The following is a 22,226-nucleotide window of genomic DNA, read 5'->3' as shown; positions in this document are numbered from 1 at the left end:
GAGACAGAGACAGAGAGACAGAGAGAGGCTGGCCACTGGCCAAAGTAACATGGTCAGTCGATGTGAAGGGGGGACACGGCGCTTGTACGTTCTAAGATCGAGTCCAAATATTGTGGACCCATATACGGTTCTGTAACTCTGAGAGTGTGCAGATGGAACCTGAGGATTTTACAGTGTATATTGGGGGTCCCAGAGATAAAACATTGTATGAAATGGGGGGTCCAGGGCCTAATCAATGACTATATCAAACTGGGGCTGCTTGTAATTCAAAAAGGTCTCTGCTATGCCTAACTACACCTTGGGGACTTCAGGCCTCCAAATAGGTGTATTACGTTTCCTCCAGTTTGCCTGCCCTTTATACCTTCCGTGACGGGAGTCGGGTTCCCCCACCCCCCGCCATCTTGGACAGTGTCGCAGACACTTGCCACTAAACTCCATTAGACATCTGGTTTAATCCCCCTCCTCCCACCCTATTCTTCTCCGCCCAGACCTCTCCAAGTTCATTGAGGTTTTTCTGGTCACTCCAATTTTCCACTGGCAGCCAGCGAGACTATCCCAGGGTGGTTACAGCTAGGGGCCTGTCAGGGCTCTGGGGCCGACCAGAGCGCTTTAGGGTTTTTTAAGCTGCTGTTATGGGTGCTTAGCATACTGTGCTCACAGCATCCTCCCATCCAAAGACAAAACATATTGTAACCCCGTTATACTGTTGTAACTGCAGGAGGTGCATACCAGCACGCGTAAATAAGATGATTACAGTAGCGGAACTGATATGATGGAAGTTTGCTCTCCCCGACATTTCTCACGGAAGTGAGAAATGTCACGGAAGTGAGAAATGTCAGCGAACGTATGTCGAAACCAACTCCTCCTTTTCCGTCGTGAAATGTGAGGTCGTCTGGAGAAGCTGATGATGGCTTCCGTGACATTCAGTGACATTCAGGGGAACTGTTTGATGTGACATGAAAGTGTTGAAAAGCCCTCAGCGGCGGGAATAGGGGGGGGGGGGGGGGGGGGCTCGCTGCCCAGAGTTCCATTGGCCGGCTGATGGCGTAATTGTCTCTCATTATGATGATGCCCAGGCCAGGCGGGGCACTGGCAGTGGCAAGAAGACCCAGGGGGGGGGGGGGGGGGGGGGGGGTGACAACCAATACACTCATCATCATCATCATCATCATGATTTTTCCCTATGAACAGTGGAGGCTCATTGGTCTCCAGTAACAGGCATGCATCTATGGCACACAGGGAAACACCCTTTCTCTGGAAACTGCCTTGTTCCTGTTTTTACCATTACACTCACTGAGTGTGTGTGTGTGTGTGTGTGTGTGTGTGTGTGTGTGTGTGTGTGTGTGTGTGTGTGTGTGTGTGTGTGTGTGTGTGTGTGTGTGTGTGTGTGTGTGTGTGTGTGCGTGCGTGCGTGCGTGCGTGCGTGCGTGCGTGCGTGCGTGCGTGCGTGCGTGCGTGCGTGCGTGCGTGCGTGCGTGCGTGCGTGCGTGCGTGCGTGCGTGCGTGCGTGCGTGCGTGCGTGCGTGCGTGCGCTTGCATTGCTATTCTTGTATGGTAGTAGAAGTAGTAGAATTGGAGAAATATAGACATTGTAAGGACGGCTCTCCTGGTCCCCACAAGATAAATGGTAAAGTTGTTTAGAGATAGGGTTAGGGTTTTCCCTAAATACATTTTTGTGGGGCGATGTTACACACAGACAATCTGCCAATCTGCAACATGCTTTGAGCTTGTGGATCTGCTATTTGCCGGCTATTTTCAATTTTCCTAAAATGTTGCTGTCCTCACAAGTATAGTAATACAAATGTGTGTGTGTGTGTGTGTGTGTGTGTGTGTGTGTGTGTGTGTGTGTGTGTGTGTGTGTGTGTGTGTGTGTGTGTGTGTGTGTGTGTGTGTGTGTGTGTGTGTGTGTGCGCGCGCGCGCATGTGCACAATGTTTTTCTCGCAGCGGGTATCTCTATTTGTATAGCCTATGCATGTGTGTGTGTTTAACGTGGTATACGTTCACTCGTGAATGCACGAGTGTGTATGTGGCGGGCGTACGTGCGTATATACGTATAGTGTGTGTGTGCATGTAGTGTGAGAGGTGGGTGGGGGTGGGTGGTTGCACGCTACCACAGGCTGGTGGGGCGCAGTTCAGTGCAGCTAAACCAGAGAGCGCAGCGGTTGTGAGTCAGTCCCTGTTGCAGGCAACAGAGTGGCCATAGAGCATTACATTGGTTGCCGTTGTCAGGCAGAAAGCTTGTATGTCCATATTTCTATGTATTTGTCTTTTGTTTTTGGTAAAATAATTGCCTACGCTATTTTATCATTGTCGCTTTCGCGCAGAAACCTCTTATCTCCATATTATAACTTTTTTAGTTTTTTCATAAATTAAGTGTGTTCGTGACTTTGTGGATATTTTATTACATATTAAACCAATAAAGTATTAAGAAGAGCTTGTGACTAAATAATAACTACATTGGGTCCATTGCGACACAGGTTTTTTTTCCTGAAAAGTAATGTATTTGGACATACAAGGTTTCCACTGCACGACAGTGAGGATTAGCTCCACTGCGGTGCCAGGATAGGAAATTAAGTGGGTCTTTCTTGGAGCAGAAAAATGCCCGTGGAAGTTCATAAAAATCTCTCCCAAAATGTACATTATGGATGCAAAAAAAAGAAAAAGCGCCTGGAAAAGAGGGAAAGACTGTGATACAAAACGCAAATTACTATGAATCGGCTGAAAGCCACAATTATCGCATTAATGTAAATTGCCTCATAAATGTTGAAAAATACACCACTAAATCAGTTGAAGGAAGGCAAAAAAACACCAAAAGTGACTTTCCTAACCTAGAGCACAGTAGTCATGGCCAGGCCGAGTTCCAACTCGCAACCAGCAGCCTTCAGTCTATCTAACCACAGTGTTTGTGCCTGTAAAACAAGGTAAAATAAGCAGTGATTTTACGTCTAAGTAACTTTCAAAATTGTTAAAAGTTTGTTTGGTCGGGCAAAATTACATGGGCCTTTTTACTCTATACCTTCTCCCATGTCTGAGGCCTTCTGTGTTTTTGTTCCCCCTATAATTTCCACTGAATTTGTTGTAATTTGCTGCAGGAAAACATAAACAGTCCCTCCAATTTACCCGTTTTGGGAATATTATTCCTGGTTTTGTGTCAGTGCGAGACAGAAGGTATGCCCCGTAAAATGATGTGACTGGATTGTTTTTGAGGGGAGCTAGCCCCTCCTATATACAGGTTTAAAGTTTTTTTTTTTAGTTCAATGTTTGTTTTAAAAACGCCATTGACAATGAAGGGAAAATGTACGTCATCTTGTCCCTAACACAAACATTAAATGCCATTAACAATAAAGATAATTTAATGTTTGTGTTGGCACGAAGATAGCCGAAGATAGCTTATAGGCCTACTGTATAAGCTCAAACAACAAACTATTTCTGCTGAATGTTTGGCTGTTATTACCCATCTTGTGTTCATTCATTTGTCACCATAGATTGTGAGCTGTAAAAGTGTTCATTTCATTCTTATTTCACCAGTAAGATTCCATTTTCAGGTTGATTTTTACACTCTCAGTGAAATCGACCGTCCGAGTTTTGCAGTGGGGAGCAGAATGAGTAAAGGCAGGGGAGCCCTGTAAGAGCAGTGATTCTCAAAGTGGGGTCCAGCAGGGACCCTAGGGTTCCTTGAGGGGGTTCCACAAGGATCCTTACCGATCTGTAACTCACTCCAAGAACTAAATGGAAATCTAAACATTTGAGCCACTGAGAGAGTGCGAGAGAGGGAGAGAGAGAGAGAGAGAGAGAGAGAGACCCCAGCTGTGTTTTGATCATGGCCAGCTGCACCAAGGTGCTCCTGCGAAGGAATTCAGCACTTTGGACAGAGCACCTAGACGGGCTCTCCTCCCTGCTCTGTGGACCCAGCACTGCGCTGTGTGGTGGCCGTATGGGCCCAGGGATGCACTGTGTGGTGGCCTTATGGGCCCAGGGATGCAGTGTGTGGTGGCCGTATGGGCCCAGGGATGAACTGTGTGGTGGCCGTATGGGCCCAGGGATGCAGTAGGGATGCACTGTGTGGTGGCCGTATGGGCCCAGGGATGCACTGTGTGGTGGCCGTATGGGCCCAGGGATGCACTGTGTGGTGGCTGTATGGGCCCAGGGATGCACTGTGTGGTGGCCGTATGGGCCCAGGGATGCAGTGTGTGGTGGCCGTATGGGCCCAGGGATGCACTGTGTGGTGGCTGTATGGGCCCAGGGATGCACTGTGTGGTGGCCGTATGGGCCCAGGGATGCAGTGTGTGGTGGCCGTATGGGCCCAGGGATGCACTGTGTGGTGGCTGTATGGGCCCAGGGATGCACTGTGTGGTGGCTGTATGGGCCCAGGGATGCAGTGTGGTGGCCGTATGGGCCCAGGGATGCACTGTGTGGTGGCTGTATGGGCCCAGGGATGCACTGTGGTGGCCTTATGGGCCCATGGATGCACTGTGTGGTGGCCGTATGGGCCCAGGGATGCAGTGTGTGGTGGCTGTATGGGCCCAGGGATGCACTGTGGTGGCCGTATGGGCCCAGGGATGCAGTGTGTGGTGGCTGTATGGGCCCAGGGATGCACTGTGGTGGCCTTATGGGCCCAGGGATGCACTGTGTGGTGGCTGTATGGGCCCAGGGATGCACTGTGTGGTGGCTGTATGGGCCCAGGGATGAACTGTGGTGGCCTTATGGGCCCAGGGATGCAGTGTAGACCCAACACCGAGCTCCCCACAATGTTAAGATGTAGATACCATGTCATTTTTAGACCACTGGTTAGTCAAACTAGACCTGTTCGTGCCCGTCGGTTACCGGCCTACTTGAGAACGATGCAACTTGGGAACCTAATAATACCCGTTGTCAACTTGTCATAGCACCCGTTTTAACTATCTGTCTGTGTCCCACATGGAGATCTCTGTATATGTCTGTGTGTGAAGAGGGCAAACTGACTGACTGTGAAAAGTGGACTAAGTTTGCCTTCTTCAGACACAGGCAGATACAGACTGTGAAAAGTGGACTGGTTAAGTAGGCTAATCAATTGTCAGGTGTGGGGTCAATTGACTGAGGCAGAGGCTGGAAATTGCACAGGTGAGGGGATTTAGGCTGATTAGGCCCACTGGCAGAGCCTGAGCAGAGCCTTTTGTGCTGGATCTGGATGACCGTGGGTTCGCCTGACTCAATACCGGGCACTGCACTCCCTGCGGGGGTGTGGACCGCGTGTGTCGAATGTGAAGTCGGTGGGGCAAACGGTTGTCGAGTTACGTGCATTACAACCGTACACACACGTACACACGCACACACGTACGCACATACGTGGCACATTTATAGTAGGATGTTTTTTTTGTTTTTATTTAAAAAAATTGATATGTATTTGGCCGCGGACCCCCATCTGAAAAGGTTTTTGTGTCAGGAACCCCCAGAAGAGAAGATTTGTGTTAAAAAACACTTTTCGGTGAGTTATAGCGCCACCATGAGGCTGAGTTGAAAATGTTCACGTGGCATTTCTTCCTCAGCCTAGTGGGAATGTGCGTGCACAATTTCACGGAAATCAAACGATGTGTTCATGATTTGCAGCATTTTGTTTGAAACTGAGCACTCCTGCGAACTTTGGAAGCCAATCTTAGCCAATCAGGATGGAGTCTGAGAAATCTGAAAGACCCGTTTCGTTGAATCGCTCTAGAGAGACTGAGATAGAGAGAGATCTGTAGGTGTACTGTCCAAAGTACACAGGGGCAGAGGTTCATCGTTGGCATCCAGGGAGTGTGTGTGCAAAATTTGACATCGACCGGGTTAACGGTGCCGGAGATTAGCTGTTCACAGACGGACGGACACACACACACACACACACGGACATACACGGACACACACACGGACGGACGGACGGAGAGCAAAACATACTCTCTCCCCATGCCTTCGGCCTGGTGGAGACAATAAATAAATGATTCAGAATGTTCCAAACTTTTTCAATAGATCTCAGGTCAGATCTACAAACTTGCAGAGCGGCATGCTGTGAGCGTGTTAACATATAAGTGGATAAAGTGGTTAAAATGATTGTGAGGATGTATTAACTACTTATGCTGGGGACCCCCTGGACCCCCCTCAAGGACCACTGGGGGTCCCCAGACCCCACTTTGAGAACCAATGATTAAGGTTGGGATTCTTGCATATTTAATTTGCTGCGGTTTGCCTTCACACTGCGCTGTATAACCGCAGCAATTGGAAACGCAGCAGGGACCTTATCAATGTGTTCAATTCATAAACTATAGCCTACACAGTGAAATCTATGGTGTTAAAATTATAACGTCACACGTGCATGTGTCGTGCCGTCGGGGACTGGACCTCTCTCTCTCACCCTCTCTCTCTCTCTCTCTCTCTCACTATACGCACGCAGCCACGCACTGTTCTTTTGGGCTGAGCGCCAGTCCCCACACAGTGACAGCACTCCATGTTTACGCACAGAGCCAGACAGAATATTCTGTAGGCTACACTGCAGTGTTTTTATGTGTTTCCTTAAGCAATTGATAAATGTCTTCATTTCGACCAGGGCTTCAGTCTCTTCGTCTATCCTTTATAGCTCTATCTATCCACGGTAACGGGACATCCTTGTGCTGCGTAAAATATGCCTTCTCCGTCTCCAACTGTGTTTAGCTCCTCACCCGCCACATTGTTTGCTTCATTTCCTTTATTTGCTGCGGATTGCATTCCCACCTGCACTGAATCATAATCAAGTGCGATTGGAAGCGAAGCGAAACCCCCGTTTTTGGTCGAAGTAGAATGCGGTTCTTTGGTGCGCATTAGGATTCGAATGAGCCTTCACACCTGCCAAACGAAGCGCAGTTTCCGACAATGTGTAGCAGGATTCGTTTTAATCGCAGTAAAGCTTTCTGGTGTGAATGTCACCTTAGACAGATGCTATAGGTTCATTGTTTACCTGGTATCATCAGTATAACCTTAGTTTATTTATTTAGTATCCTACAGTTTCAATGTACGGTATTTGGTATATACTACGGTGTATATTGTTTAGGCTGATGCTATAAGTTCTTGGTTTACTCGTGTCCTACTATAATGATGTGTGTGTGTGTGTGTGTGTGTGTGTGTGTGTGTGTGTGTGTGTGTGTGTGTGTGTGTGTGTGTGTGTGTGTGTGTGTGTGTGTGTGTGTGTGTGTGTGTTGCATGCGTGCGTGTGTGTGTGTGTGTTTACCTTGCTTGATTGATTGATGTATTTAACAGTTTGCAGAATGGGTAAATTTCACATGAAAGCACAACTCTGTTACTGTGGACGACACACTGATAATGCATTACACTTGTTTACAACAGGGTCCACCTTTTTCAATTCATGAGAACATTTAGAGACGTACAAATTATTCTCAGTCAGTCTGGTTAAGCGCGTCTGACAAATGTTTAAGTGGAAAATTGTAAAAGTGCATGTGTGGCTGCCGTATTGGCCCAGGGACACATGTGATCAGAATCTACCACATTTCTACCAAGGTGCAGGAGGATAGCAATTAAAGGAGAGCTGCTGATCAGTGGCCAATGGCTGTACTGGTCAGCTCCCAGTACAACAGTAGAAGACTGTGGGCCCTATTATGCGTGTCTTAAGTACCAGGTCTTATTACTTAACTTAAGACCTGGAGGCGTGATCAATGCCATTTGGCTATTCTGAGTGGCCAAACAGCATTGACCACGCCTCCAGGTCTTAAGTTAAGTCATAAGACCTGGTACTTAAGACACGCATAATAGGGCCCAGGGGCTGTACTGGTCAGCTCCCAGTACAACAGTAGAAGACTGTGGCTGTACTGGTCAGCTCCCAGTACAACAGTAGAAGACTGTGGCTGTACTGGTCAGCTCCCAGTACAACAGTAGAAGACTGTGGCTGTACTGGTCAGCTCCCAGTACAACATTAGAAGACTGTGGCTGTACTGGTCAACTCCCAGTACAACAGTAGAAGACTGTGGCTGTACTGGTCAACTCCCAGTACAACAGTAGAAGACTGTGGCTGTACTGGTCAGCTCCCAGTACAACAGTAGAAGACTGTGGCTGTACTGGTCAGCTCCCAGTACAACAGTTTTAGACTGTGGCTGTACTGGTCAGCTCCCAGTACAACAGTTTTAGACTGTGGCTGTATACTGGTCAGCTCCCAGTACAACAGTAGAAGACTGTGGCTGTACTGGTCAGCTCCCAGTACAACAGTTTTAGACTGTGGCTGTATACTGGTCAGCTCCCAGTACAACAGTAGAAGACTGTGGCTGTACTGGTCAGCTCCCAGTACAACAGTTTTAGACTGTGGCTGTATACTGGTCAGCTCCCAGTACAACAGTAGAAGACTGTGGCTGTACTGGTCAGCTCCCAGTACAACAGTTTTAGACTGTGGCTGTATACTGGTCAGCTCCCAGTACAACAGTTTTAGACTGTGGCTGTATACTGGCCAGCTCCCAGTACAACAGTTTTAGACGGTGGCTGTACTGGTCAGCTCCCAGTACAACAGTTTTAGACTGTGGCTGTATACTGGTCAGCTCCCAGTACAACAGTTTTAGACTGTGGCTGTACTGGTCAGCTCCCAGTACAACAGTAGAAGACTGTGGCTGTACTGGTCAGCTCCCAGTACAACAGTTTTAGACTGTGGCTGTATACTGGTCAGCTCCCAGTACAACAGTTTTAGACCGTGGCTGTATACTGGTCAGCTCCCAGTACAACAGTTTTAGACTGTGGCTGTATACTGGTCAGCTCCCAGTACAACAGTTTTAGACTGTGGCTGTATACTGGTCAGCTCCCAGTACAACAGTAGAAGACTGTGGCTGTATACTGGTCAGCTCCCAGTACAACAGTAGAAGACTGTGGCTGTACTGGTCAGCTCCCAGTACAACAGTTTTAGACTGTGGCTGTATACTGGTCAGCTCCCAGTACAACAGTTTTAGACTGTGGCTGTATACTGGTCAGCTCCCAGTACAACAGTTTTAGACTGTGGCTGTATACTGGTCAGCTCCCAGTACAACAGTAGAAGACTGTGGCTGTATACTGGTCAGCTCCCAGTACAACAGTTTTAGACTGTGGCTGTATACTGGTCAGCTCCCAGTACAACAGTTTTAGACTGTGGCTGTATACTGGTCAGCTCCCACGCCAGGTGTGAATTTGTTGAAATTGAAAAAGAGATGGAATTCTCAATGTGATTTAAAGATGGAGTGCCGTGATTTTTGTACTTTTTCTGTTTTGCATGTGTCTATGGAGTTAACATTACTTTAATAGACCCCCAGGTGTTTTGCATGTGTCTATGGAGTTAACATTACTCTAATAGACCCCCAGGTGTTTTGCATGTGTCTATGGAGTTAACATTACTCAGTCTAATAGACCCCCAGGTGTTTTATATGTGTCTATGGAGTTAACATTACTCTAATAGACCCCCAGGTGTGGTTATAATATTAAAATGTGTCTTCCCTGTGTAATTTTGGTTTCTTCCTGAAAGCTGAAAGCCTTTGAGTCAAAAGGCCCAATCGAAATACCACCACTTTAGTGACATTATAATATCATCCCCTCCCCCATTATCATACAACAACAGCTGTGGGTGAGGCTTAAGTTCAGGTGGGTGGTGCTAAGGTGAAAACCAGGTATACTTAGGGTGCGTTTGGAAATGCGCTCTGAACGCACTGGTGTGCTCTCTTGTCGTTCGTTTATTCAGTGCACTCGGTGCGTTGTCGTTCGAAAATCCAGTGCGCTGCGCACCGGGTGTGCCGAGTGCCCGCACTGAGCGACCCTACCCTGAAGCTGGGGTTGTCCGGTGTCGGCGGTGTGAATGCGTCACAGCTGTGGTCGTTCGTAAATAAGGCACACTGTGACGTCATCGCCCACCACGTACACTCAACAAACTGACCACATTCCTGGTGCGCATTTCCGAACGCACCCTTAATGAACTGGTGCGTGTGGCCACATAAAAACATAATTTTAACACTTTCTGTACAGCTTTTCCTGGTATATTCTTTCCTGGTATAAGCATAGTACCTGATCACTGATTTATTGTTAAACTGTAAAATATTCTCCAAAAGTGTGCATAAAACACATTTGGGTTATCACACAGATATGTTCATTTTGCTATTATTAAAAACAAAAACAAAACATATCGTCATTATTTTGGTTAAAATTATAATGAATTAATTATAATATTATAATAATATTTTAATATTATAATTAAATATTTCGTCTCTGTCGGGTAGAAAAATGTGTCTGAAGCTGTGACATTTCAGGATTCAAATTAAAAAACAGTATAGTATAGCACAAAACAAGCTCAAAACGCATCACTTCGCGACACGTTTCAAGCTTGTACATCTGTTACTTTTAATGCTTTTGTGTGATGTTGCAGGCAGTATGCCTAAAGATAACATGGAGATAAGAGGTTTCTGCCCAGCCAGCCCTGACTGTCGCCCCACACTGCAGTGTTCCTGAACCCTCTCTCTGTGCCTCTCTTCCAGGCAGCCGGGAAGCGGCGTTCACCTATGCCATCACGGCTGCGGCCGTGGCCCACGCCATCACGGCGGCCTGCAGCCAGGGCAACCTGTCGCAGTGTGGCTGCGACCGCGAGAAGCAGGGCTACTACAACCAGGAGGAGGGCTGGAAGTGGGGCGGCTGCTCGGCCGACATCAAGTACGGCATCGAGTTCTCCCGCCGCTTCGTGGACGCCCGCGAGATCAAGAAGACGCCGCGACGCCTGATGAACCTGCACAACAACGAGGCAGGGAGGAAGGTAAACGCGACCCCCTGTGTGGTGGGAGTCCCTCCAGGCTCTGTACTATAGTGTGCTTTTCTGTTTTCCGTTATTCTGCGGAAGGCTTTCGCTGAAAATAGCCGATGGACAAGCTCACAGCGCGTCGCAGCTTGACGTGTTGTGGGATTATTGTGAGCTTGTACATCTGCTATGTTGGCCAGGTTGAAAGAGTTTAGGTCTGTGTGATACCAGACATGTCCCTCCCTTTTCATCATTCAATTTCATTCTTTGGTATTATGTTCCTAATATGTTTGAGAAATACCTATATCGTTGCTGTCGAGCAGAAACCTCTTATTTCCATATTCATTTTTTGTGCTTTTTCGTAAATGAACGCCCTACTTGATCATAATACAGCGTCACACGAAAGCATAACAAGTATCAGATCCGCAAGCTGGAAATGGGGCGCAAAGCGACATATTTTAAGCTTGTCGATCTGCTTTTGCCATTTTTTAATTGGACTCCTGAAAAGTACGTTTTGGACATATGGTATGAGGTTTACACACGACAGACGATTTGTGAGAATCAGTATTGTGGCAACTATGTCACACTTAGAGTGCGTGCTTGCGTGTGTTTCTGCATTGTGGGGGACATTAAAGATATGCAACGCTAGTGTCTTTATGAGTGCTTGCGCATGACGGCCTCCCGAGGGTCCCAGTAGGGTGGCTGAATCACTCCCTGATTGATCACCGCGTTAGCGGATTTTATTTCCATCCTAGCGGGGTGTCCTTTTCATCCCCCCGAAAGGCGTGGGTTGGCAACGCCACCGCGGACATGTTTGTCTGCTCTTCGTCATCCCAGAGCAGAAGATTAATGGTAGTGACAGAAGAGAGATCATTTACATTTGTAGACATTTATCAGACACGCTTATCTAAGAGTGACTTACAATGTCTAACATCAGAGCATGGAGCATGGAGCCTAGTCAACAAAACCCAAACATGAAAAAGAAAACAGACGCCTGGGAGTGTTGGCCAGGGTGTCCTATTATGGAAGGGAGGGACTTGTGTCCTGCATTGGATGATCGATTAGGTTAGGAGCAAAATTGAAATCCCATGTTTTGTCAGGCCATGCAATACTCCATCTGTGATTTTTGAAACAGTGTGAATGGAGGACCTCCCTCCACACACACACGCACGCACGCACACCGCACTGTCACGATGCAACTCAGACGTAGGACCCAAAATGCAGAACAAAGGCAGCTAGGAGGTCAAATGCAGAGGGATTTATTCACCCAAAACTCAGGATAACATAGAATACACACAGGGCTGGAAACACTACTTACAGAACACCATAACAACATCTATACTCAAGCAGGGAACACAAGGAACTGAGGGTTTAAGTAGACACAGGGATCACAACACACAGGTGAACAGAACAAACAATCAACACTGGGATTGGCTGGGAGACTAACAGGACACAGGTGGAGAAAACTAGTAATCACAGGGAGACAGGCAAGACAGGCAAACACCACTAGGCAGAACAGGAAACACTAGGCCTAGGGCATCACTACATAATAAAAGTACACAGTACACAAATTATAGTTCATGACAGATTGACAGTACAGTTTGTGACAGCCGCACACACAATAGCGCTGTATTTCCTTAAAAAAAATGGGCACAATGTTCCAATTGCGATCACTGGATAATCAGAAATGACCTCCGAACATCAGCGATCTCATCTGTTCAAAACCACGGACAGCGCCGTAGTTAATACCGAAGCTAATGTGGTTGGGTCACGCAGACACAGTGCAGACAAGGCCCTACTGTAGCAACTGTGCCTAGCTACCGGAGCGATTCCAAAAATGGAAAATAGCAAGGCAATCTTATATCGATATTAAAGGGATAGTTCAGATTTCTTTTAACTTAAGCTGTATGAAATACTTGCAACTGTATTCATTGATGTCCGAGTCCCGTGGTGGGACTTCTGCTCTGGTTTTGGTGAATATTAAGTAGTTCCGGTCATTTTGTGGGGGGCACTGGGGCCACGCAGTAAAAGTAAATTAATTCACAAAACTAACGTAATTTGTATTGTTGACCTATTCCTAAAATATTTTGATCACATATTTTTTGGGCGTAGTGATATGGACACAAAAAACATAGTTCCGTATGATAGAGGGGTAAAAAATGAACGAAAGTTACGTGAAATCTTTCACAGACTTTCCTACTAGGCTGAGGAATATATCCCACCCTTTTCACATTGGCTTGTTATAGTGCCACCAACAGGTGGATTTTTGCAAAACGCATTTTTGGAACAAAATGCCTCAAATCATGAACGCAACTTACGTTTCACGGACCTTCCTACTAGGCACATTGGCCTATTATAGCGCCACCAGGAGGCCACAACCTGACCTGCCCTGGTGGAGACCTGTGCCCCGAGGGGCACTTTTTCTAGTTATGTACGTATGTATTCCAATGTTTCAAATCCCACAAAACACACGTCAACTGAAATCTCATGATCGTTGACAACGAAGGAAGAGGGAGGCGTGAGATGAACCTTTGGTGACAAATGGATGTAATTAATAACCCATGGTACACTGGGAAATGCGGCCTTTGCCAGTAAAGGGAGGTTTGCCAACACCCCCAACCACCACGCCGACCCCCGACCCCTCTGGTTCTTCTCACGGAATTATTATGAAGGGTGTCAAGTCCAGGAACAGGATATTATTGCAGTTCTCCCCACGCCATACCAAAACATGTCGCTGCCATTTGACTGCGTCCGTTCAATGTGTGAAAGCGCAACACCACACAGGCACGCACGCCCTGACTGTGCGCGCGCGCACGCACGCGCGCACGCACGCACGCACGCACGCACGCACGCGCGCGCGCGCGCGCACGCACACACACACACACACACACACACACACACACACACACACACACACACACACACACACACACACACACACACACACACACACACACACACACACACACACACACACACACACACACACACACACACACACACACACACACACACACACACACACACACACACACACACACACACACACACACACACACACACACACAGTGCCTGTATGACAATCCTGGCTGGCATGCCATGTTGTCCTGCTCCAAGCCAGAACTGGCACTGCTTTCTGGGGAGTTTCAAAGGTCTGATACAATATTGTTGCTGTCGGGCAGGAACCTCTTATTTCCATATTCTCCTTTTTAATGTTTTTATTAACGCCTTACTTGACCATAGTACAGTTCCACCTACAATGTCGGGTTTCGAGCTTGTAGATAGATACTTTTGGTGTTTTTTGAGGTTTCCACCCGACAGAGACGATACCGGACCAAGGTTCATCTGGTTTGACAGCTGGACAGTGTTTATTAGGGCCTGGGCACTGCACAGTAGTGCGAAGCCCTATTGAAATCGCAATGATTATTATTCTTATTTTATCCGAAATTAATCGCGTTTTTGAGGCGCCAAACGTACTCGAAACGTTGTTTGCACACACGTTGTTTGCACACACGTCACAAGTGGTGAAAATTTTCGTATTTTAAGTGCTTCAAAAAGGGGCGTGGCCTAATGGCTCAACAGCGCCCCCTACAAAAGTCTTTGGACTTGGTTCAGAGTTCCTTCATTGGTGTAATTTAGCCCCGCCCCCTCTTCTGATTGGTCAATATTTGACAGTTCCTATATTTGTTATAGCCTAACTTTTCAATAGATTGTCATACAGACTCGTGGTTGGTGTCATTGGACTTGGTTCAGAGTCCCCTAACCTAACCTGACTCCGCCAGATGGGGCAGCAGAGAGTACACTGGGTTCCCCCCTCCTGCTCCCATCTGGGAACTCTCAGGCAGACTTGATGCCCGGCCACAAAACGGCCTGGCCAATCAGCGGCAGCTAGAGGCGGGATCAAGGCAGCACTGTGTATGCACTGTGCCCGCCTCTAGCTGCCGCTGATTGGTCAATATGATATTGTTTTTATCATTTGCCATAACCTTTGAACAGTTTTTCGTACAGTCATGAGTCACCTCACTGGACATTGTCTTTCAGTTACTTAGCTCTGCTCCCAGTTCTAAATGTTCAATATTTGCCCGTAACGTGCATGCGCGAGGGCCATGTCATCGCTGCTTTCAGCTTTAATTTTATGGTTATTTTATTATTCTGCATGTTTTTTGTGAGGGTACCTACCCTAGGGAACACAGGGAGAACATGCAAAACCCACACAGAAAGGCCCTTTTGCAAACTCCAACTAGGGTCTGGGCACTGATGACGTGGTTCTCGAGGTACGTGGATTACACACAGTCAGACAGACAGACAATCAAGCGCTCCCCTTCCCCAGTACAGCTACAGAGATGCGGAATCAGCTGGGAATGATATAAAGTGATTGAAGGTGTGGGTTATCGGTGAAATTTACAACGGTCACGTGACGGTAACCAGCCAATCAGAATCAAGTATTGGGACTAACCGTTTTAGAATATGAATTCCATCTGCAAAGGCTTTGTGCCAGGGACCCCCCGTAGAGAAGATTTGTGCTGTTAAATTAGATTTAGTACGGAATTCTGACACTGCAGGTGGCGGGAGAGAAAGAATATGACCTGACGTCATTTTCACCACATTGTCCTCATCATTGGAATAACAGTGAGATTAATACGTTTATCCTGGAGTACTCCCTGGAACCTTTTCGGGCGACGAACCCCCACTTTGAGAAGCACTGTTTGAGATCACCGATAAGCCAACAGAGAGACACTAACTTACATGGTCACAATGGATTCCGTGACTGCACAGGGGGGGGGGGGGGGGGGGGGGGGGGATGTAACAGGAACACCCAGTGAATCATTTGATCCCTTTCATCTGTGGAAGGCCCTGCGTCTGACAAGTGATCCTTAAGAGGGGAATCCGGTCACATTGGACTAATTGGTAACAGAGCGGAGACTTTTGATGGACACGCTTTAAGTAAATGTTTCCATGCGTCCGTCAGAAGGCCCGGTTCCTTTACCCAGGCATTCATTGCGGTTTTGCTTCTTCTTTTTTTTCTTTTTCTTTTGGGGGGGGGGGGGGGGGGGGGGAGTTCTCCTTTTTGCATCAACATCCGAGACGTAGATTGTCAGCTGACCCTGACCTTTATGTTACTTAAGGGAGGGAGGGGGGGGGGGGGCTCATGTTTTTTCAATCAAATGTCCCCAAATGGAGGACCCCTCCTGACCACAGAATGCATGGATGCAAGGTTCCATTTGTAAAAAAAAAGAGTAAAGAAAATGTGTGTGTGTGTGTGTGCGTGCGTGCGTGCGTGCGTGCGTGCGTGCGTGCGTGCGTGCGTGCGTGCGTGCATTTTTTTTAAATGTATATCCCCCTCCCATTCCCCCCAGCAAATCCAACCCTGCTAATGAGCAACTTATATTTTATTTATTTATTTGGTTTCTTCCGTCTGATAGAAACGATGACTACTAGTAGCGCTGACGAGGCGAACCGCCAGGAAAGAAAGCTTCACTGGAAAAATGCCCTGCCAACCAAACTGTACATTTCATGCAACAAGTACACAGCAAGTCTGCGAGTTTCCTTTAATTGGGTTAAAGGAGTCCTGTACGGGCCCATTAAGAGAGGTGTTAATGTAGCCCATTCAAACCCCATCCCCCACTTTCCTCTGTTCCTCTGCCCACCAAAATAGTTAAAACACATAAAATGGAGGATATCGTTGTATTTTTTGAGGTTTTTTAGTTTCCCCTCCCACGGTACAAGGATTGCCTCAGTCTTGACACTTTAATGTTTGTGGACACTGCACAATATTTCCCAGATGCCCCAGGGATTTAGGCAGCTCAGGGTAGAGGTTTGCCCTACAACTGGAGATGGAAGATGCAAAGTTCAAAATTAAGACCCACAGAGCTAATTGGACTATAACATTAGACTTTCTTTGGCAAGATAAATATGTACATAATGAGTGCTTTGCCTATAGGCTGCAGTAAGTGCCTGAATCCACTATAACAATGTGATGTTGTGAAGGCCTTTTTAGAGTAACATAAAGTAGGCTACACTACAATGGCATTCATCAAACTGGTCTATTCAGTCTTGTAGACTCTACTGGTCCAGATGTAAATAGTTAATAGTGGACTCTGCTGTGGAGTGTAGTTTGAAATTCTCTCTGTCGGGTTTTCACCCGACATCCAAAACTGATTTAAATTCAAAAGTAGCAGATCTTGATTCTACAAGCTAAAATAATTATGATTTGCGCAGCGTTTCGAGCTTATGGATCTGCTATGATACTTTTGTGTGATGCTGCAGTGTAGTGCGATCAAGTAGGGCATTCATTTACAAAACACACACACACACACACACACACACACACACACACACACACACACACACACACACACACACACACACACACACACACACACACACACACACACACACACACACACACACACACGCACACAAAGTTATAATATGAAGATAAGAGGTTTATGCCCGACATCAATGATATGCAGCCACTATGCTATGGATCCCCAGTGTGAATTTAAGTCTGAGTGTATACTGTATACAATACTGTACCATGCTAATAAAGCAATTTGAATTTAATTGAAATTGAGTGTACGCTCTCTAGAATCGTTAGCATTCAGACCAACTGTAACTGTGTATGGTTATATGAGACGGCTATTTATTTTTCCTCTTACATTAGGAATGTAGAGTAAAATGACAGAATACGATTTTACCAGTAACTGCATTCTTTTCTCCCTGCATGTCCCCTGACATATAGCCGCTGGCACCAGTCACCCTGTTAGAATTTCACGTATGCACGCTTTGGTCCACTTCACTGAAGTCCGTCACTCTGCACTCTGCTCGAGCGCTAAATGTTTGACCCTCAAAATGTAAATGCTGCCTTTTGCGGCCTAAATGTGCTGAACTAACAAGGGCTCGCGGTGGCTAGGAAACATCGTTTCCTAGAAGTGTTGGACGCCGACTGCATGTGCCGTCGTTCTAATAACACAATATTAATGTGGCACTCAAAGAATTCAAACAAAAAAAAGTCTCCTGTGATACTACACATCCGTTTCCACTTAATAAGCCACCCTCCAAAACAAAGGCGGTATTCAGTCACCATGTGCTCAAAAACACTGTTAGACATTAATAAACTGAATGTTCAATTCAAATAAATATGTCCTCTTCGCTAGTACTGAAGTGAAAACAAACCAGGGATGTGTTGGTGTAATGCTGACCGTAAACCCTTTCTAAAGAACACAAGGCTAGATAGAGCCCCATGCCAACATCTGGTTCCTCAAGGAACATGTCAGCGATGTGCCACACATGGTGCAACGTTTTTGCAAACAGTGTGGTTTTGACTTGTGGTTTAATTTGCAGGCCCCAGGTAATCACTAGTCAGACAAGCATCTTTTGTTGATGACCATTTAACATCAACAACAAAGAGTTGCATTCTTATAGTTGCATTTACATCGAATGACCTCTAGCGGCAGTGATGGCAGACTTCGGAGCTCTATTATAGTTAACTACAGCAGAACTAGTTTCAAAATGATACATTTATAGTTCTCATTATAGTTATTGTTCTTGGTGTGAACAGCCCTTTTACAGGGCATGCTCTTGTTTGTCAATGTGTTCCGTCTCTAAAGCCATGCCGTCTCCTCTCTTGCCTCCTCTTCCACCAGGTCCTAGAAGAGAGGATGAAACTGGAATGCAAGTGCCACGGCGTCTCAGGGTCCTGCACCACCAAGACCTGCTGGACGACCCTGCCCAAGTTCCGCGAGATCGGCTACGTGCTGAAGGACAAGTACAACGAGGCGGTGCACGTGGAGGTGGTCCGCGCCAGCCGCCTGCGGCAGCCCACCCACCTCAAGGTGAAGCAGACCTACCGCAAGCCCATGGACACGGACCTCGTCTACATCGAGAAGTCGCCCAACTACTGCGAGGAGGACACCACCACGGGGAGCGTGGGCACCCAGGGGCGCCTCTGTAACCGTACCTCGCTGCACACAGACGGCTGCGACCTCATGTGCTGCGGCCGGGGTTACAACACGCACCAGTACACCAAAGTGTGGCAGTGCAACTGTAAGTTCCAGTGGTGCTGCTTCGTCAAATGCAACACGTGCAGCGAGCGGACGGAGGTGTTTACCTGCAAATAAAAGTGAGGTGACTTGGAACCTTGGGGAGCGGGACCAAGGGACTATCAGTATGAACCTTGGGGAGCGGGACCAAGGGACTATCAGTATGAGGAACGACCCAAGACAGAGCTAATCTAAATCTCCTCCTGGAACGGTTGAGAGGTTTCGAAAGCAAAAGGAATGGAATTTACACTATCAGCTCTTCGTGGCATTGTTTTGCACAGCAGAATCTATATTTGCTTTTGAGAAAGTAAGAGGAAAAAAAGGCCCCAGAACTTTACCGATACACAGAGATGTGTGGGCTCCCGAAGTACTGATGCATTCGTGGTGAAGTTGGGACTACAAGGAAAACGTATGGTGCCCTCGACGGGGAACTGTGCTTTGCACTCTGGGAATTGTAGTTCTTTATGCCGCAAGAGACTCTTGCATGGAAAAAGAAAGGACATCGACATGACAGACTGTTGAGGGGCCGATGGATGGAGAGAGAGTATAAACTTTAAAGAACATTGTCTTATTTCCACTAAAGTGGTGGTGGTAGGGGGGTGACAGCAGTGAGTGTTTGACCCTCCCTCACATTGGCCAGGTCCTATGTTTGGAAGTCTGTTAGAAATGAAGAACACTTTGTACGGTGCCCCCTTGGGGGCACACCAAACGCTGAGTGGAGAGTTCTGTTCGCTATAGGCCCTCTGCTGCCAACTGGAATAATGGTGGAGCATGTTAGCTTTCCAGTCACACTGGAACTGTCTGTTTGAACACTGAAAATAAATTGTTTATTTATGTTATAGTATCTTAAAAACAAAGCACTAACGGGTAGAGATGTCTTTTTTTGTACTAAGTGTAAAAAACGAAAAAATACTTTTTAGAAACTGACTGAAGATGTGTGTGTTATAGAAAATGCTGCCCCCCAAAACAATTCCCCTTTTCTTAAAAAAGAAAAAAAGAGAAAAAAAAGAAGAAGAAAAAGACAAAAGAAAGAAAAAAATAGACTAAATATATAGGCCTAATGGTTTCATTGCAACTGGTGTGTTGACAACAATTCATCATCATTACAATGTACTTCAACATTCTATCATCTTGGTTCAGCCTTACTGTAGCGGTAGCTTTTGTTTGCAGATCAAACATACACATCTGTTTGGACACATTTGGCATTTTCAGCAAATTGACAGTACAGCAAGGAACCCCATTTTAACTGGAGGTCCTTCCTCAATTCATTAACCACTTAAGCCCTATAAAAAATAGCAAGTATAGCCAATCTACAAGCTCACGTGTTGCATCACGACACATGAGCTTGTAGAATGCTATTTTTGTTGTTTATGAAATTATATTAAAAAGAAAAACAATTATAATTTTTTGTCACTTGGTTGAAAGTGATTCGCCCCTGAAACGAATATGTTGCTGGGCGTGTTGTTGAGTGCTGCACTGATTTATTTTTTCTATTCAGACACAACTTATGGAATGAGAATTTAAATAAAACTCCCATTTGACTCACTTCTGAAATCCATGTGCTACAATGTCCTCTCAAGTTGAGTCTACTATTGGTTATATTGATTCATTCATTCAGAAAACATCTGCAAAACTGCACTTTCCCACAACTGAATGGATATGGGCCGCCAGTAACAACTACACACTATACTAGTGTACTTGCATATACACACAGCAGTAATGTGACACCCAAGGGTAGGGATAAAGAACATATTTCCACTGAGGAAAATATGCAAAAATCCACATTTGATTCAGTTTATTTTAGGTCTAGATTTGACCAAAAATAAAACGAAATAGCCCCCAAAAATTCAACTTGTGGAAGTTGGACTGGAGGTTAAATTAAATGTGTCAGTAATAAGTGCAAAACCTTTTACAGTCTGTCAATGTGTTATATGTCCCTGCTGGAACGTCATTTGAATATTAAACGTTCACACTGAATCACAGATATATGGCACCCCAATGTTGACAAGAATGGAGACGTATGTATTTCAATTTAATTACCCCCCCCCCCCCTCCCCCCCAGTCATATGCTTATTAAAGGACCACTTCACCACTTTTCAACCTAGTATCTTCATATAATAGGTCCTCACTAATAATCATGATAAAATGGCACAATTTTCTCAGTCTGTGTCTCATAGGAGGGCTGCATGGGCAGTTTAGAAACCCATCTACCAGTGACATCATCAATGGGGAATCCAAGCTAATAGAAACTGCAGGCTTTCTAGTCCTGAAAAGTTGCAATGCAAAAATGGAAGCCATCGTTCTCACGATAATATTGTAAAAAAAGTCTGCCTAACGATGATGGACGGACGATGGTGGACGGGTTTCTGAACTGCCCATTTCATCATGATTATTAGTGAGGACCTATTATGTGAAGATAGGTTGAAAAGTGGTAAAAGGTTAAAGCACTATTCTGATAGTAATCATTTCTATAGAGTGTTTGTTCAGTAACATGAGTCTCCCCATATCTCCAGCTCTCCAGTTCTCTAATAAACAGAAAATACTGTTTTCAGGTGGGTGGCAAATTGTCAGCTAATCAGGACAGAATACCCACTTATCAGCTCCTTTTTCATAGTGTCCCAGTTCCAATTTTTGACATTTATTTATGACATCACTCCCAATTTCACTTGTTTATGCTGTATCCTGACTGAGTTCTCTATATCTTGATTGAATTAAAATTGGTATCCTGACCTGAAAATGCATTTTCTGTTGTAATAAAGTGCTGGAGAGACGTGAATATTCCTGTTACTGAGCAAACACTCTATAGCAATGATCAGTATCAGAATATAGAGCTATTTAAAGGAGAATTCCAGGGTAGCTGTTTTCTTACCGCAATATAATGATAATAATATCCATTAACCACTGTCCTTCTCTAGTGCGTTGTTGCTCTGAGTAAGATCGAGGAATACGAGACTGCTCGCCCCTTTACCAACTCGCCCCAGGCGTACAGCCGGCGTACAGCCGGCGGAACAGCGCGGCCTGGTATTCCTAAAGTAATCTAAGTAAATTATCCTTAAACGGTTAAACCTAACCTTATTCCTAACCTCAACCTCAGTAAAACAATGCCTAAACCTAACCCTATTCCTAAACTTAACCCCAGTAAAACTATGCCTAACCCTAAACTTATTTCTAACCTTATTCTCAGTAAAACAAAATAAAGAATACAAGAACCGCCGCACAGAGCTGTCGGCGTGAGGTCGGCAGAAAAAAGCTGGGGCGAGATGGAATTGGGGCAACCTGACCTGTTGCCAGATCGAGGAGGGGTCTAACGTTTGCTATAGCCTTAGACGGAAGCCCAGGACAAAAGTATTATGGACTTATTTCCGACATCATGGACGACAGATTTAAACCAAAAAAAAATCACACCTGCGTGAAGTGAGTCGTGTAACTCCGTGTGGGGGTCCCTGGGGTGTCCCTG

At 46.0% G+C, this 22,226-nt stretch overlaps 1 protein-coding gene across 2 annotated transcripts in view; it reads left to right on the top strand.

The window, feature by feature from the left end:
- wnt7bb (wingless-type MMTV integration site family, member 7Bb) overlaps positions 1 to 18,847 on the top strand; it is a gene marked incomplete at its 3' end in the record, with an annotated part of 52,008 nt that extends 33,161 nt beyond the window's left edge. For both annotated transcript variants that reach the window (XM_079501319.1, XM_079501318.1), the window contains exons 3-4: positions 10,474 to 10,745; positions 18,374 to 18,847. In XM_079501319.1, the coding sequence (XP_079357445.1) occupies positions 10,474 to 10,745; positions 18,374 to 18,847 (746 nt within the window). The remainder of the gene's footprint in view (positions 1 to 10,473; positions 10,746 to 18,373) is intronic.
- Between the last annotated feature and the right edge of the window lie 3,379 nt (positions 18,848 to 22,226).

The sequence above is a fragment of the Electrona antarctica genome (assembly GCF_951216825.1).
Source record: "Electrona antarctica genome assembly, chromosome: 5".
NCBI lineage: Eukaryota > Metazoa > Chordata > Actinopteri > Myctophiformes > Myctophidae > Electrona > Electrona antarctica.
The sequence above is the reverse complement of the archived record's forward strand: the minus strand, read 5'-3'. Positions and strand labels throughout refer to the sequence as shown.